Below are 18,059 nucleotides of genomic sequence, written 5' to 3' on the forward strand. Positions count from 1 at the left end.
CGGCCCCCCCCCCCCTACGGGTGGTAGGGTCCGCCGGTAGCCCTACGGGGCGCGGGTTAATAGAAACAGCAAGAATTTTGCTAATTAATAATTATATTCGCATACTATATCGAGCATGGATTACATTATCGAGTACGTAGATGTTGCCTAAATCCAAGCGCAAAAATATGCCTAACAACAAATGCCCAAAGAATGGTTGAAACATCAATTATTTTCAATAGTAAACAATACCATTATATGTTTATTGCAAAGAGCGTCTTACCGTCCGCGTAGGCGGGCTGCAGCAGCCGGGCGAAGGCAGTCTGTGCGCTCCCCCAGGAGGCATGTTGCACGTTGTTGCAGAAACCGTCCAGCGACCTGCAACATCAGGGGAGAGTGGGGTTAGTGAGCCCCTAAGCGACTGAGAGTGAGGGGAAGAAGAACCCCCTTTCCCCTCAAGAGGGAGTGAAGTCTGATCAGTGGAAAAAGAGGCGAAGTGAATCCCTGACTAGCTGAAGAGAGAGGCAATGGAGCCCATGATAAGAGGGCTCCATTACCTCTCTCATGATAACAGGACAGTGGGCCCCTAGCCAGCAGGAAAGAGGGACAGTATGTCGATTGTCGATGCCCTGACCAACGAGAAACTGCAGCGGGAACCCCTGGATATCATGAAAGGGGGTTGAGCATGTCCTTGACCAGCAGGTCCCTTTATAAACATCAGCCGCCGCCCGCATTGACCAATGCTAGACATGTCTCGTGACCTGATAATACTCGCAGAAGCGAGCGAGAGTGCCAGCCCGGCCCCTGGGACAGCTTTTGCAATATCCTGGTGTGCCAGCTGCGTCATGGCACGAGCTGTTTCAACTCAGGGTACATTTGGAGACGGGCCAATAGGGGAAGGGGATGCAGAACGCATACAGTTCCGAGTATCATGATGAAATTGGGACAAGTTAAGAAACTACTTATGTTGAATGCATCATGCATGGGAAATATTCTCGCTGCGTCATGTTGTCGGGTGGATTAGAGAACATGATCCCACAATTTACGACGATTAAGTAGTTTCCTTATCCGAGACGAATAGGCCCGGATGTGTTGTGCCAGAAGCGTCACAATTGAAACTGATGACCTGAATTGGTCTGAATTTCAAATCACCTGGGAAGGACACAACAATGTGTTTTGCATGACGCAGTGCACGATTATGCCAATGACTCTCAGTGCAAACGTGACACAAGCATTTGCAGATCAACGATTTTTTTACCACTAGATCAAGCTATGCACCGTTGACTGTTCCTACATATTTAGTTCTTATAAAGCTCATCACCTCCTATTATCTGGCATAAAGTCATTTGTGCATAACGAGCAAAAATGTCATACCCAATCCATGCATAGAGCGATGCTGAATCGTGGGTGCTTCTCATCATCCCAGAATAGAGTTCCCTAGAGGTGGGCATATTAAGTACTCACCGGTACTTTTGTGGCTGGCAGGTCCTGTCCCCAGAGACGGGGCAGTACTGGCCCAGAATTGTGCCACTGAGATCCACACCGGGCATTTCGGAGCCGACCTCTGCCATGTCCATTCCATGACTGAAAACAGAGAGGTCACAGGTCAGGTCAGGTCAGTTAGGGTCAGGTCATGCCAAGTAACTCTCCGTAATGCAGTAGCACTGCTGAAATAATCACACTGAATACAATACATTTGTATGCGCGGCCCCAGCGGCTATGGAAACTGCAACTCCGCACAGCACAATAGCACTTGAGACAAAGCGACGAGCGGAGACTGCGATGGAGAACAAAACAATATCCACAAGCTGGGAAAATGCGACGGGGGATAGAACAGCATCCAGACGCTGCATTTGTCGGTGGAAAGATATCACCTGCTTTTAGAGTGGGAAGCTCTATGAGAGTCTGGCTAAGTGCAAGGTTATAAAATTGAAATATGTTAGAACTGACGGCGTGCAACGTTCGTGGACTGTTATTGGCACCACAGTCTGTCCTAAGAACAACAGCTGCGCTGGCGAAATATGAAATGTGTTCATTGTCGACTGATCTATCGCCAAGTGATATGTGATCACAACAACATTGATAGAATGACACGAATAGATACCGGCCTCTGTTGATCTGATCCTCTCTCACAGTGGTTTCAATAGCGAGGAGAGGGCTTGTAGAGATGACGCTTTGATAATGAGACAACCCATAGGGCGAGAGATTGTGGCAGTGAAGTCGCTCGCGAATGTGCAAACTGTTCAATCGTGCAATGCTCGTGATCCACCCGGCCTGATCATGTACAACTGCCAGCTACACGACAATCAGCGACTGGATAGGATCTTATTCGTCACGTTAAACATAAGATGATTGCTTTTGCAAGCGGAAGATATAGCACGTCGACCTTAGGATGTTTTATTAGCAAGTCGCAAAGCCCATTGCTAGAAACATCCCGATTTCACACACATCTCTTGCTAATATTAGGCTACTATCGAATGGCGAAACAGCCCCACGCAATAATGATGGGCACTGCATTAGCGTGACACCATCTTTCAGCAATATGAAGGGTTCAAATTACACAATGCTATTCACTCATCCCAAACCACAACGCCGCAACATGATGCTGGCCACTATACCGCTAATATAACCTCCAATACCGAGATCATGTATTCTTTACTCCATGCCGAGACGTTGTGGCTTTCTGCTTCTCTTGGAACTGAGCCAAAACATTGTGGAGCGTACTGGCGACCTTGTCATGACGATAAGTGTGTAAAAATACACTCGGAGGCCGCTACACACGAGTACTTAGTCATGTAAACGGTGTATTTTAGTATTACGTGCACCTGCTGGCACAGCTGAGAGCCAATGATGTCATAAAAACTGACCACTCACGCACCACGATAAACGTCTTTGTTGTTGATGAAGGTCAGAAGATTTTTAAAGCATGACGATTTTGAAATGTCGGTGATCACCGACGGCAAACGTTAAGCTGGATTAAGGGAAAAACCAATGGGTTGTGAATAGAAGAACTGTTGTAAGACTTGGGTCTCAAGCATAACGACATTCCATGAGCTGGTGAAACAAATGTTTCTGCATTTTGTCACGTACCTATAGCGACAGCAAGGCGACCCATCCTCGATTCAAACATAATAAAAACACGCTGATGTAACGCACAAAACATTGACGAGGTGGTTAAGACATCAAACCAATGGTTAAAGGGATAGGAGCGCTTAAGCTGTCCTTTTTCTGTTTCCTAACAATTTTGGGAAGGGCATGTGCTGAAATGAAATTAGAACCTAAAGAGCCAGGAATTGTTTTTACAAATATTCGTTTCTGTGATATTGCTGAATGCATATTTACAAAATTCCTGAACCGTCATCCTCGTATAACGCAGCCTCAGCACTTGCAGTTGCTGCATCCAGTCGTAATCCTTGCTCCTTCCTGAAGCCGCTGAGGTCTAAGGCATCCCAGAAAGGTCTCCCCTCGTGCCTCAGGCACTGCCCCCATCGACCACTCGCGTCTTTGGTATGATCAGTGCTCGTGTCTTTCGCTCGTGTCATCATCACGAGTTTGTTTCGTGCCCCGTGATTCAGACATGGTCTTCCCGCTCGTGACACTAGTGTCATCCAGCTCGTGTCTCCCGCTCGTGTCCTTAGCACGATTACCACTCGTGCCATTACGGAGTCCTCACGGAGTATTGTCCCTACTCGTCCAATCAGTAAGCTCTCCTCTCTTGTCACATAGTTGGTAGTTTCGTCATAGACTCTTAGACATAGGCATAGACTTAGACATGTATAGACGGATTTAGACGCGTAAACTTTGACAACACCTATACAGTACAAACTTCGACATAGACTTAGACGCAGTCACATAGGTATAATAAATACCTACATGGCGAAGACCTTGATCTAGACTCAGAGACTGCGTCCCCGGCATAGTCTACTCCTGCTGGGTCTCGCTCGCGTCCTGTCGCACCGTCCCTCCTCCCCCTCCCAGTAGCAAGGTTCTAGCTCGTATCTCCAGCTGGGACCAAGCTCGTGTCACCAGCACGGGACCCAGCCGTGTTGGAGGTGCCTGCGGCAAGGCCGCTTCAGACGGTGTGACGAAACAAACATGGCGACCACCACTTTCTCGGCGCCGTCGGCCCCGTAGGCAGCAGCGACGACGGCGGCGGTTCGCTAATATGAACAGCTGGTCTGTGTTACAAATTTGTGACGAAAGTAGTGCGTCGTCAAAAGATCTCTTGCGAATCAGCACGTTTTTTGCTGGGAGTGAGATTCAAAATTTGTTGAAGTGATGAAATTTAAGCAGAAATTTGATTTAAAGTTGACTGGCTGGAAGATCGGTCTCGTGTTTCGATCAGTGTGACGCTTCCGCCCGAATTAACACACCAAGAACGGAGCACAGGAGCTGGTTAGCACGCCTGAAACCGAGCGGCAGAGCCGTCCAACGGCAAGCGAAAGTTGCCCCGATGAATAAACCATGTCCCCCCGGAGGCGGGGAGGGGGTGAAGAGGGAGGGAGGCGGGGACCCACCATGAGGAGAGGAGAGGAGAGGAGAGGGACTGGAGGACTGGAGTGATTATTAGGAGCCCGCCTGGCCCCGGGGCAGAAAGGTGAAGGAGGTGGTGACAGGGGGCACGGGGATGACGACAGAGGGACAGAGAAGGGGCTGGGTGGAGACCTGCGACCCTGAGCGGGGGTCCCGGCGAGAGCGCACTTAGAAGGCACTGTCGGCGATGTCGCCTTCGTGAGGTCCGGACGATATCGCCCTTCGTGCGACCCAGGCGATAGCTCAACTCGCCGTTGCTAAGGTCAGAGCAATATCACCTTAACCGAAGCTCAAGCCGTAGCAGAAGCTCTGCTATAAACATTCTGAAATCAGCTCAAAACAAGTTTTTATTGAGAAAAAAATCATTTTTAAGTAGCCGCAGGTTGTTTGAGATAGATAATATATGGTATGCGCAGTTGCTGAACACAGTCGCTCCCAATGAACTCTGACCTCTAGCACTGCGTAACATCAGACAAATCACGCGGTTTCGCGGCGTTCCGCGCCATTGCAAGTGCAACCGCAAACTCCTCTGATCGGTGGACCCAGTCCTTCCCCAATCCATCTGCGGTTAGAACCTGTTAGAATCTTTACGCTGCTTGACTTCTCCGAGAATTTACGGTCCACGAAAGATTAGATGTCCTTCGCAAGCATCGCAGCACGCCAGGTGCCAATTTTTACCGCTTGGTGTCTCAATCGACCCGTCTTGCATTTTCCAGCCATGTAGCAGAAGTCTGATCGCCTCTCTCGTGGCATCACTTGTCGGACGCTCCTTACCGGCAGCACCAAACCGACTGAAATTCCGCGAAGTGTTGGCACACAGACGTTGGGAAAGTGATGTCGGATGGTAGCGAGCTGTCCGTCAGCCGTCGTCGCTCAAATTCAGACACGCGGCTCGTCCAACTCGCGTGGAGTCTCCATCATTCAAGTCAATGTTGGTATCTGGAGGGTATTCTAAGTCCATCACCTATCTCCCCTGCTTCCTTCTGTTCATCTTTGCCATTTACGCATTTTTATTTTCCCTTTCTTCTTCCTATTCTCTCACTGTTTTCTCTTGGTGCTTCCTCTTTCCGTCTTTCTCATACATGCTTCTTCTTCTTTGCTATCTTTTCGTATTTTCACGAGCTATTACTCTAAGCGCCGCTCTTGTCCCTTGTCGATATACCGTCTCTCTAATCACCCTGTCTCCCATCACTTTGTATCTCCCTCCCCTCCCTCTCCCTCCATCTCCTCTCGCTCCAGTGCGCTGCCGCCTCTCTCATTATCCCTGTCCTTGGGCTCACTCTCAGTTTCATCCCGTCGACGCCCCCCCCCCCCGGTGTCTAATCCAGGTCACTGGCCTATACCAGTGCGGTTTGCGACCTCCCGGCCACGTGACCTTGGTCGGCTGTTGGCGCAGGCGCAGTAGCCTCCGGCGAGGCCGTTAGCGCCCCCAGTGTAAACAAGATCGTGCGATCGGGGGGGGGGGGATAGGAGGTGAATGGCTGGTGAGGAATTTTGACGGCTGGGATGAGTCAGGTACAGACCGCATCTCATCGGACGGGATACAAACGAAATTCAGGGACAGTGGACATCGTAGAACCACGGATCACATAACACATTAGGTGATACGTGGTAGAACGAAGCTGCTATCAAGGTTAGATTCCATGACGGGAGTATGACCTTTTCGAGGTCATTTAGTACGCTCGAGGAGTGACATTCTCATCCGAGGCAGCCATTACGATCCAGCAGATTGGTCTCATTTATATGCATTGTTCGGCACGGAAAATTCATGCGCGCGCATTGCAGCACGTGCACGTGATAGGATCGGTCGCTGGAGCAGACGACCCAGATCATATAGGCAATGCGTAGTGCACGTTGGCACGTGGACCTATTGCCTATGAAGTCATCTCATTTATGGAATGTCATCGAAGAAGTCAGTGGATGAAATATTGTTCGGTAGTCATCTTCGGTGAAGTTTTCCGTTGTTGACGTTTTTTCTGCTGAAAATCTACGGCAGTTCGGGGTTTAATATTTTCCAGTGATTTTTATTGGCAATTGGTTTGATGTCGGCATGAATCGGTTTTTCCAATAGCCTGTAATTGACATTGCTAAAATCAATCGAGCTTACGATTCACAAACCCACTAACCCCATGCCAATTGCTGACTGCATGTTTTGCACCGCTCCTGCCACTTGCCAACAAATTGCGCAATCATTGTGTACACGCTGTCAGCGTAGATCTCAACGGTTGCTTCAACACAGCACGAGAAAAACGGGTCCTGCGATTAGCACCCGCTAAGCCATATCAATCTGAATTCTGATAATCCTTACGGCTTATTATCGGCTGCCAGAAGTTAGCCGAGTTGTTGGTGATGTTGCGCAAAATGGCTCATGGCCAAGGGTCTGCTCGTGATTTTATGATTAGCTGCTAAACATCACAGGTATTTATTATTTCTTTACTTTCCCTTTCGTCCTAAACTATCACTTGGTGGGTGTAATAAAAAACTTGCTTTGTGGGGTGCTTACTAAACATAGGTAATAAACCATAGCATGCAATTGGGAAATTGGAATGTGTACGAATTCAAGAGGCCCATAAACTAAACGTTGATGAACAACGGAATCAAGACAATGCAAAAGTTTTGTTTGCAACGACTGGCAACTTCGTGCCTTCTCTTCAGTAAATGCATGAAAAGCAAACAAGAAATGTCAATAACAAATACAACCGGGTATTAAAATTGCTAAAATGACGATGAATGCGAAGGATTATTCAACGTAACAAAGAGCAATACAGATCTTCACTTGGATAGATCTTAGACGTTAGAATAGACCCTATGTCATAGTCTGTGCTTCCGAAAGAAAAGTAAATACTGGAAGAACTAAGAAAACCCATGACAAATGACAAAATGTTCGGCAAAGCAATACACGCTGACCCATGACGTCACCACTGACCCCAGACCCCCCAATGACGTCACAGCGACTCACCTGACGACCAGATGTCGGGTGGCCTCCTCGGCAATAAGGGCTACAGCCGAGCTGTTTCTGCCCTTGTAGGAGGGGAGGTGGGCGGCGGTCCAGAGTGCCGCTGCGCTGAACGGGTCCGCCCGGCCGCCTGTGGATAATGAACAGAGTCAGCGGTGCACGGTGGAAAATGAACACGACTTGGTGAATGTGGGAGAATACGGGGAAACACGCGGTGTTCAACGTTGGGTGGTCGTTTGTTATCTTCGAGTCTGTCGAAATGAACAATGTTTATGTGGGACTTCCTTTTCATTAGACTGATATTACTCATATAGAAATAAAGCAAAGAAATAATTCTCGAAATAATGTAAAATAATGTAATAATTATGTGAGATAATTTACATGTATCTTATTCGGTTGTCACCAAGCCACGTATGAATCACACGATGACGATGACAAGCCTAACCAACCACTCCTTCATGCGACAAGAAAGTGTCACCGCTATACCGCAACACTCCCACATCCCCAGACCCCCTCCCCCAGCACTCCCCTTCGTGGGGGTACATCCGGTAGGCGACCTCTCTAGGCCGCAGCCAGTGACAGTGGCGACCAGTGACCACGTCATGCCTTATATGCAGGTCAAACGCGAGAAAGGAACGGTGTCTACCAGGATATGGGACCGGCACAGACCAGCCCAGATTGATGTGAGAACAATGACTCAAACTGCTTTCAAATCTGGATAGTGATCGATATTACAGATTGTCAAATCGATTGATCACCTATGTGTGCTTATGTTTGTGTGACACAGGACAGGTTTATTTGTGGGAAGCTTCAGGTTTTAAGCAAAAATGGCTAAGTTTTACACATGGGTGCTCTATCAGAATTGATTGTTTCAACCGCGTAAAGCTTTGACAATTTTTCTGCGAGGAGGATAGCAAAGCAACAACCCAACTCGGCTTGTTTGTGTTGGCTTCGGAGGTTCCATCCGACTGGATGTATCTCTGGGTGTGAGAAGGAAAACCTTCGTGGCCCGTCATTTCTCCTTGGTAAAAAGATCTGCTCACGAATGTTCCGTCAGAGAGAGAAACCGACCGTGGGTGTGAACTGTGAGGGTAGAGGGACCGGGCAGAGCCGACGGAAAAAGGTGGCAACTATTAATTGCTGAAGTCCTCCCAATCAGCTCGTCACGATCACACGTGGTTGAAAGACTGAGTTTAAGTGCAAAATGAGCTTCAGAACAATACCTTCGAACTGGTAGTACCGGTGTCAGCTCTGGCAGCATAGTGACAAAAATAGGCTACCACATAAAAGTCTCGAAGATCGTTGTGGAATATATCAACGTCATGTTCCAGGGATCATAAGCATATTCTCTAACCAGCCCCGGGTCAAAGTCACCATAATCACCTAAATCACAAAAAATAACCTCAAAATAGCGCGTACTACGCATCAAAAGGCCGCCGTCACTTGCCTAATAAGCCACCAGAACATCCAAAATGCCTCCGCCCTGCAGCCTTGTAAGTACACACGTAAATCAGTTGCGAAAGGCCTCCAAATCGGCGGCGAAACCGGCCGTCAGTGACCTACTGCGGTGCGCTGAGGGTGTCCCATTTATCGAACGGCCGGATGACATCATTACTTTCATCTGGTGCCAGCGTGCAGATCGATATCAATATGCGACCGGTCAGAGGTGGGGCAGGGGGGAGGGGTAAACTCAGGGAAGGTTTGGTGCTCGATAGAGACAAAGGGGTGGCTGAGGAGATTTGATGCCGATATACCACGCTTGGTATATGGGTCAGAGTGACAAGGTGTGGGTGCGAAGGAAGATCGCAGCGATACTGCGTTCAACATATGACGTCATAGGTGTTATATCGTGAGATAAAGAGTGATTGTGTTAAATACTTTAATTCATAATGCGTGTAAAAGCTATTCTAATAGATTGAAGTGAATTTTGCAACAGCTTGAGCAGTTTGAGGCTCACTTCAGCATCAAATGACAAAATCTTTAAAGGGGCAGGTGTTCGAATGCACTTGAAAAAGCGAGTTATTTGGTTAATTAATGCTACCCAATATTTTAGACTTTGCCCTAGACGGCAGGGGCTGTATCAATCTCAATCTCTTTGTTGTCCCAGAAACGCATTTTCACATCGTTTCCACCTAAGAAAGCTCCACTATGCTCAAATTGTGCATCTGACATCTGTGTGCTGACCATTGGACCCGCGTAATTATATGCTCGGTGGCCCAGCAACCATGTGAAACATGGCTATTTTTACCACATTGGTGACAGCTGTCAGATGTCAACCGACATATGTTGACAGAACAGGGGACATTCGAATAATGACAGTCAATTATAACATCTATAATGCTATAGTCGGAACAACATAGTTTCGGCAATGTTTTCTTTTACTTTTTAGAGCTATCACACATAACAGCCAACATCATCTGTCAAATTACAGTTCGCTTATCCATCAACACTAAGCCCTGTCGCTAAGATATAAGACAAACTTGAATGCCCCACTTGACGTGGTCTGGGAGTGTAGTGAGTTAAGCGCCTTCTAAGCCCGGCGTATCCACCCCATAGCGTTCCGGTGACCAGCAGACGAACCGGCTATGCCGGAACTAAGCCTGAGCTGCACCCACCGCCCACCACCAGCTCAGCCAGCGCTGTGCTGAAAGTGAAACCGCCACCGCCGCCGCATCGCCCAGGCAGCCGCCGTGACAGCAGCCATAGCAGCGGCAGCGGCGGCGGCGGCAGTGGCAGCCATAGCAGCAGCAGCGGCGGCAGCGGCGGCGGCCGGCCCGTGCCTACTTTCGATGCGCGGCAGCGAGCTTGCCGCTCTGTGGAGCGTGAGTGTGACAGCGGGGTGGGCGGACCGGAGAAGCTGGATTGACCGGGCTGTGCAGAGGGATACACGCTCCAGAGAATCATGGAGGGTGGGGAGATGTGTTGTGACCGAGTTAGACAGCTTGGATAGAGACAGATGAGAAGATAGGCCTCAGTACAATGATACCGGACGAGCGAGTAAGCGGATTACATGTGTTTATGTCCAGAAAGAACTAATAAAGCCAGATATCCACACTTGCACTGTTTTTAATTCTTATGGGCCAAGGCTAGTCTCCACATGAACAATGTCCTTGACCGAGTCTCTTACACAGAAAACAGCTTACTTGGAGCAGCGACAAGTGTGAATCACTCTGAATTTCCAGTTCTCGAGCGCAAGATGTCTGAAGAAGTACTTAAGTCTCATTAACGTCTTTACACATTCCTTTCTTGCTCAATACCGTCGGATATCCTCATTTGCCCAGCTTAGTATCACTGGGCGCCCGATGTGAACTTTCTGATTTCGCCATACCTGAGTCCCGCTCGACAGAGGATATCCGTCCGGTACGTCTCGACTGTATCGGAAATGTGGGTCAACTGTGCGTTCGTCCTTCAAAGGTATTCACTACCTGTCAGGTGTCCTCTGCTGGACTGGGAGAAATGCGATTCACTGTTGGAGGCGTGAGGTATTACCACACCTCATGTGCTTATTGATAGGCCAGAATATCATTAGTTAGGGCGTGAATGAAATCATATGACTATGACATTCCTACATCGACAGGTAGCCTACACATATCACGAGCCACGTTCCTTATACTCTTATCAATCACAGTGTAAAGCAGGTCAGTAGGATAGCTAAACATAAGGAAGGAAATATCTGGGTTCTAAACTGTGGGATCAAGGGGTAGATGCCATCGATTAGTGTTATATAACCGCAAGGCAACAACGAGATGACCCCATTCAAAGAATCAGCGTATTTACTATCAGTTTTAGTACCACTTCAACATCCGACTTCCCATGTGAGTGTCCCACTTTTAACCACACCCGTACACTACCCAATGTATCGTTCGATGTACTCTAACTCCACCCCAGTACCCCCGTTGTACTGCTTCACGTACCACCGTTGGCCGCCACTGGCCGCACCTCTGAGCTCGCTCCCCAATGGCGCAACCACCTCGTGGGTCGGCGGTGGCGGTGCCTGGTACCGGCTCAGTGCCATCTCCTACCGGCCCTATGAAGCAACAGAACCGACCGGCCTGCGGGGCCCCAGACCTGACCCGCCAGACTCGGGCTGGAGCCGCCCAGCGCTACTGATCATCCGAGGGACCCAGAGAAGGTCCAACGTCACCTTAGTGAGACGTCTCAGATGATAGTCTTGGGAGAGCAGTTGAGTGCGAGATGATCATTCATCAAGAAGCGAGGCCGTGCCCCGATATATCACGTGGCGAAGATATCGAATGTGAAATTCAACGCTTATGTTCACTTTAAACGGTGGGATTTCCTATACTCGCTCTAAAACGTGCGTTTCTCCTGCGGGCACCTATGGTAGACTGCACGCTTCAGTGACCCGACGAAGCTGAGAGCTACTTGTTAAGGATACATTGTCACGTTGTATATGCACACCGTGCAGAGACTTCAGGCGTGCATAAATGCAGACAAAACCCTGCTGCACGCGGCAAACATTGCACCTGTGAATGCTGTGCTATTTGCATGAGGGGAGGCGCTTATTTGTGACTTGGAATGCTTGGGATTTGTCAGAGAAATCCCATCAAGTCTGCAAAAGAGGAGCGACAAAGGAAATCCTCGCTTCCTAATCATGCATTTAGGCGCTAAGATTTGACGCCTGTTTGAGCCCCGACCATGGCCTTCAGGTGAGGTTTCGTTGGCAAGTTACACTGGAGCTAGGCGTCGTGGGTTGACCCTTACCGACACTACTCACCAACGTATCCAATAGAGCCAGGAAGGCACACGTGAGAAATGTATCGTCGATGAGCTACACCTATCAGACGGCCTCACTTCTCACCCTCCAGCCACAGCCAAGGCGAATCCCCAACTCTACAGCTTCCTGGCTGCTCTGCCGGCTTCCTTTCTCGACGGCTGAGGATGCACCTCGCTCCCACCCTCTCTTCTGGGCGTGGGGGTCACAGCCTCGGTAAGGCCAAACGCTCTTCAGAATGACGAGTTCCTGTGGCTTTTGTAACGCATCCGGCGAAACAGTGACGCGACGGCGACAAATATTATGTGAGGAGTGCCACCAACGTCACGCGTTGATAAATGTGACGCGAGGACCGGTGTGAATGTGACGCGTCGGTGACGAGTGTGACGTGGCGACCGTCACGAATGTGACACCTTGACAGGGAATGTGACACAGCCATGCTTTGAATGTGGTGACTGAAGAGACCACAGAGGTGTCCTGTGACAAGTTATGCTGGTGAAAAGATGAACCTATTTGGCTAGTTTGATTATGCTCGCAATAATAACGAAGCTGACGAAGACCGGTGAAAGAGAGCATATGAAACACCTAGCTCGGTCATCGAAAAGGAGAAAATAAGGCGGGAATATAATGCCATAAGTTGACCAAACACGTGAAACGATTCACATTACTTGGCGCTGAGTGCTATGAAACACACGATCGTTTGAAGGCATTGAAAAAGGGTAACTCCACATAACTAGCGGCAATCAAGGGAAGCGCGACGCAGTAGCAGACCGTCCATGGTCGACTGGCCTGAACCAAACAGACCATCGTCGATCAGCTACAACGAGACCCAGAACTGTGATGACGACTGGATAGCTCCAGGTTTAGTCCAAGAATAATGCGTACCCGGCACGCACCTCACAAACACGCACAGTAAACTGTATCATCGAGCAGAGAAAGTGTATTAGCCGTGCCTACGGCCTGTTCTGATGGTAGTTCTCAACGCGGGTACCACGCCTACAAAGTGTTTACCCTGTCATGTAGACAGGAGGGAAGGGAGCGAAACTACTTGGCAGACAACAACAACAAGTCCGGAGCAATGATGCGTCACGAAAGTGGGGGAGATTAATGGCCGCCCAGAGGTGGACGAAGGAGGGAGAATGTTGTAGCGGAGAAACACGAAACCCATTAGATTGGGAGATAAGTGACGCATGGAGTTGAATGTGTTCATTTAGTGGTGGATTTAGTGGTAAACAGAATATTTCCCCGTTGAAGCAATGACCGGTTCAACGTGGTCAGTCTTGTTTCCATGTTGATAAGGTTTTAGTGGGCTCCCCATGGTGGAACCCCGGGATAGATTCCCAGGGATGGATTCTTGGATTGATTCCCTGGATGGATCCTTTGTGGATCCCGTGCGGACCCGGCGCGGCGGTGCGCCGAGTTGGTCGCACCCGCCAACGGTCGGTCCGCTCTCACTTTCACCAGCACAGTGGACAATTACAGTCAGCCGCTGTCAGCCAGCGACAGAACAGACACACGGATTTCAACATTGGCGCTCGTGCCAAATTAGCCTGATTTACGATCAAATCCTTGCAAAAAGAAGTGCCTTCCCAATGAGCATTTCACACGATCGTAACCTTTGTCTGCTGGCAAAAACAATGCGGCATTCTGCGGTGTTACACAATGGTTTCAGCATCAGTAACGAGTCCGCGGATAAGGGAGGCTTAGCATGCGATTATAATTGAGGAAGACTTTTCGCATGGCTTTGCTAGATGCATTTAGCTAATCAATGCCATAAGTCGCGTGCATTTTGAATGTTTAACAATCTACGACAAGCCGTGTGACACCTAAAATGCTCGCAGTGTCTTATGTATTTCATCCCTTATCATAAACTGCAAGTCCCGAAGGCGCCTCGGCATCGCTACCGTCTTCCCGCCCTCGCCGGCTCATCCCCGATTTCTCAGCTGTTGAGCCGACCTCAGGGCGCCGCAAGGGTCAAAGGTCACAGCTGAGCCACAGGGCGGAACGCGGAACAACTGCACCAGCCGCCCTCGACGCGTGATGCAAGCGGTGTATTGTTGTTCCGGGCCCGCCGCGGTTGACGGAGAGTTTTTGTGGGGCTGGGGGTCTGTTATGGAGACGGCGCCCTACGCAGTGTGTCTGTTTCAGGCATGGGAGGATCGTTGGAACAGGATGGAAGTGAAACAGCTGTTGCCAGTGGTTTGGATAGAGTAAACAGTTAAAAACTCAGATGACTTTGCCAAGCAACGGAGCGAGAGTTATTGGTCCAGGGTCCTTTTATTTTTCAGCAAATTACAAACAGGCCTTATGATATGGATTGTTGGAGCCAAGGTTTTGAAGAGACGATAGTCAACCAAACATACTAATAAGCGAGTGATCAAGAGACCGCTGGTGGCGCTGAAGCGACCATGCAACGGCATCACGTCCTTTCGTATATAAATTGGAACAAGTCTACAATCGAATCACCAGGATCTGTCTGCAGCCGTCCAATAAAACATCAGCTCTAGCCTTCATCACTAATGATTCTGCGGCCAGCTGACGTCAGATCAGAGTCCCTCGAGGTAACTCAAGGCATGATCTCCACATGAGAGGAGATTTAGCCGGCCTGACGCGACCGAATAGTTCCTCTTCTCTCGCGGTGTAATCCTCTGCGATCATTATGGCCAGCTGACGACCGCCCAAATCAGCTGACGGCCGCCCGCCTCAGCTGACAAACGAGGCGAAAGTGGCGCTCCCGGCGCAGTGCGGATGAACACTACGAAATACCTTGGAATGCACGGGAAAATAGCGCTTTTGAACACTCGGAGAATCGCATGAATCTTCAGTTCACAAGACTAAGCGGGTTGCCTACCCCATATGCATAGTCAGGCGGGCTGCCTATTTCACAGGCAGTGTGGCGACCTGCCTATACCACAGACAGAATCGCATGACATAACCACTGGCAAACATGCATAACTTAATTTGCCTTACATCCTTGAGCGTAACTTTCAGAGTCAACAGTCAACTGGTCCAACAGGGACCCGTGCACTGATTGGTCACATTACGTCAGTGTAACAAATCGCAATAGTTGTCTTCCGCGCACTGCTGTCATACTTGCTTCACACTAGCAGCTGCCGGTCGACGTGGATTGCACTTTTCGATGTTCAGAAAGGTCCACTTTGGAGTCACTGACCCATGCAGGATTGCTACCGTTTACAACAGTACACGTTTTTGTACCAATGGTTTTGCGTTACGCTTGATTTGCTAATAACGCAACCGCCGGTGAACGTAACATCAATGACTGGAAAAGCTCTACTTTTCATGCGTTCTTTTTGACCAAGGACCAGTTTCTGGAGGTTACATACACCACAGGATGTTACGCGAACAAAGTTATGCATCTCTTGCAGTTATTGCACCAGTCATGAATCTCCCATCCCTTCCCATCGGAAAACTCGCGTCAGCTGGATGATGACGTCAGATCGTGAGCGAGGAAAGGTGACGTCGCTGTTTACCGAAGGCAGCGTGATTTCACAGGTCAGTACCACACGGCACGCACAGCATGAACCAGCTAGAACAGTTAGCACTAATGTCCTGGTCGGTGCTTGCTGGTCCAGAACTCTGGAAATTGCTCCATCCGGTTGAGCAATGACATGGCGAGAACGACGTGTGTGACGTCAAGTGCTGTACATATGACGTCACATACGCATAGTGCGTGATGGTGAAGAAACCGATCGTAAAACTATACGTGTGACGGGACTGTATTCGACGAGCCGTCTGGCCGTCACATGGTAGTTGAAATAATGACCACGTCCTGTCTCTACCAGCCACCTGGAACCGTATGCGCCGCCACAACGAATAGTTAAATGAAAAACGAAGCGGCGCTGGTATGAATAAGGATCAGAGGACATCCTTTGTAGCTTTAATCGAGGTCAATGTATGGCGTAACAGGACAGGGCGGCACCTATTCCAAAGAGATGTTTGCTTCATAGCGACTTCGCTACGACCGGTGAAGGTCTTCGCACTCTGCAGAGGTGCAAAGTTGTATGATTGTTCAGCAAAGTCTGCAGAGAGACCAGCCTACCAACAAAGATGCCTAGTGCATTGTCACCCCCTTCCCCTCCCCAGCCGCCACCAACAATAGCCAGTCTCAGTCGCAGACGGACGCGACAAACAGTTGGGTCGGGGTGGGTAGACGTCAACAAACAGCTACGGAATGGTAAGACGCAAAAATAAGGCAGCAAGAGAGACACTAACATGGAGGCTAGCCAGGAATTTCAGTGAATAGTTGATGCAGGAAATGGGTCTAGGGAAGAAAATGTGAACAGAGGAAATCTCACTGATGACAAAGGAATCATCTACAGTAGTAGGTACTCGAAACCGCCACCTCACAGGTACCACCTGTAGCTAAAGCTAAAAACAAAATCATTCGCGTTAGATCGTTTCAGCAAGCAGACCATAAAGCAAAAGCTGCAAACAAACATATGTCAAGGCACATCGTGATCCCGCTGGCTGTTATGACCGCACCGTCGTGTGTGTCCGCCGAGCTGAGACTGTTTATCAGATGACCAGTACTGATGCAGGACTCAAAAACACCCCTCCGAACCCTGCAGTCTGTGTGCGTGCAACAAACAGGGTCCTTCACGACGCGTGCGACTAACGGGACCTCCGGGCTCTTATACGGCCTTGCCTCCGGGGAGCGAGGCGTCGAGATCCCCTCCCCTGACCAGACCAGCAAGGGAGAAATCGCACCATAGAAGATGGATGGAAACTGTATAGTCGGCTGCTGCATCAGATTATGTAAGCGATTGCTATCCAAATGCGAGGGAGCCGGCAGATTCAGGCCCGGAGGCTGATGCTGAGGGTTGAGTGATGAGACGTGCGTGCATCAGACGCGGCCTTGGAGATGGGAGGGGGATACGCGAGATGGTAGATCTTAGCGCTTCAGTGCATATCACACCGGTCAGTGTTTGACGGGCATCGTTGACAGTTGCATATCAAAAGTAGTTACATATCGAGGATTATCGGTTCACGGTGTGTCTCAGCTTTCACGGTCCGGTTCAACTGGTAGTTTTGTGTCAGATTTGATCAAAACCAGTCAGTCGGGAAATGCACGCGGTACCTGTTGTTTTGCCATCTGGATCTCGGATCTTATCACTAATGAGCGTGGGAATTCGGGTTATGTTGCAGCTTGCACCAATCACCACACTTTTTGGGCGCCTTCTGTTGATAACTAAGAAGTGAAAAGCCATCACAAACGATCAGCGAAGCACGGCATGGCATCTTCCAAAATCTAGATTAGGACAAACTTGCAGTCACATCCTTGCAATCTGGCAGCTCATCCACTTCGTATGGCACCTGGTAGCACTTTGCCTATCACCTGGTCACAAGATGGCCGGAAGATTCGTGCAGCATTTCTGCACCACAGGAAAAGCGAGGAAAGTAAAGCTCAAGTTCCATGGTCCGTTGCAACAAAACGCCGTCTTTTACGCTCGGCCACGCTTGGCTTCCGGAAGCCGCAATGTTTGAATGCATTGGCTGGGTCTTTGACCGTGAAACCCGGAGGCCGATTACCAGTTCGTCAGCCGAAAACATAGTAGGCGACATGGCAAGCCCTTGTGAAGACCAAATGTGGCGTATCCCTTCACCACAGTTAAAATAAATATGATAACATGCAGTCAGGTCGATCTTCGCTATGAAATAATTGCTATTCACAAAGAAGCTATGAGAAAGGATATCGTCTATGCGAAATAGAAATTGCGTGAAATCAGGCGGAGCGTAAAACTCACAAGTTGGCATGACCGGTGAGAATAGTTTCCGGATTCACCCATGCAAGGGAGAACGTGACTTCACGCAGTTGCTTCTGAATATTATCTGCCAATC

At 49.2% G+C, this 18,059-nt stretch overlaps 1 protein-coding gene across 1 annotated transcript in view; it reads right to left on the minus strand.

Annotated features, from left to right (window-relative positions):
* Positions 1 to 18,059, minus strand: part of LOC122363542 (thyroid peroxidase-like) — a 39,764-nt gene that overhangs the window by 4,464 nt on the left and 17,241 nt on the right. The window contains exons 3-5 of the mRNA XM_043332956.1: positions 7,472 to 7,598; positions 1,444 to 1,563; positions 263 to 357 (exon numbers count right to left, since the gene is read on the minus strand). Of these exons, the coding sequence (XP_043188891.1) occupies positions 263 to 357; positions 1,444 to 1,563; positions 7,472 to 7,598 (342 nt within the window). The remainder of the gene's footprint in view (positions 1 to 262; positions 358 to 1,443; positions 1,564 to 7,471; positions 7,599 to 18,059) is intronic.

Source organism: Amphibalanus amphitrite, unplaced genomic scaffold (genome assembly GCF_019059575.1).
Source record: "Amphibalanus amphitrite isolate SeventyFive unplaced genomic scaffold, NRLGWU_Aamphi_draft 000626F_arrow, whole genome shotgun sequence".
In the NCBI taxonomy this organism is placed as follows: domain Eukaryota; kingdom Metazoa; phylum Arthropoda; class Thecostraca; order Balanomorpha; family Balanidae; genus Amphibalanus; species Amphibalanus amphitrite.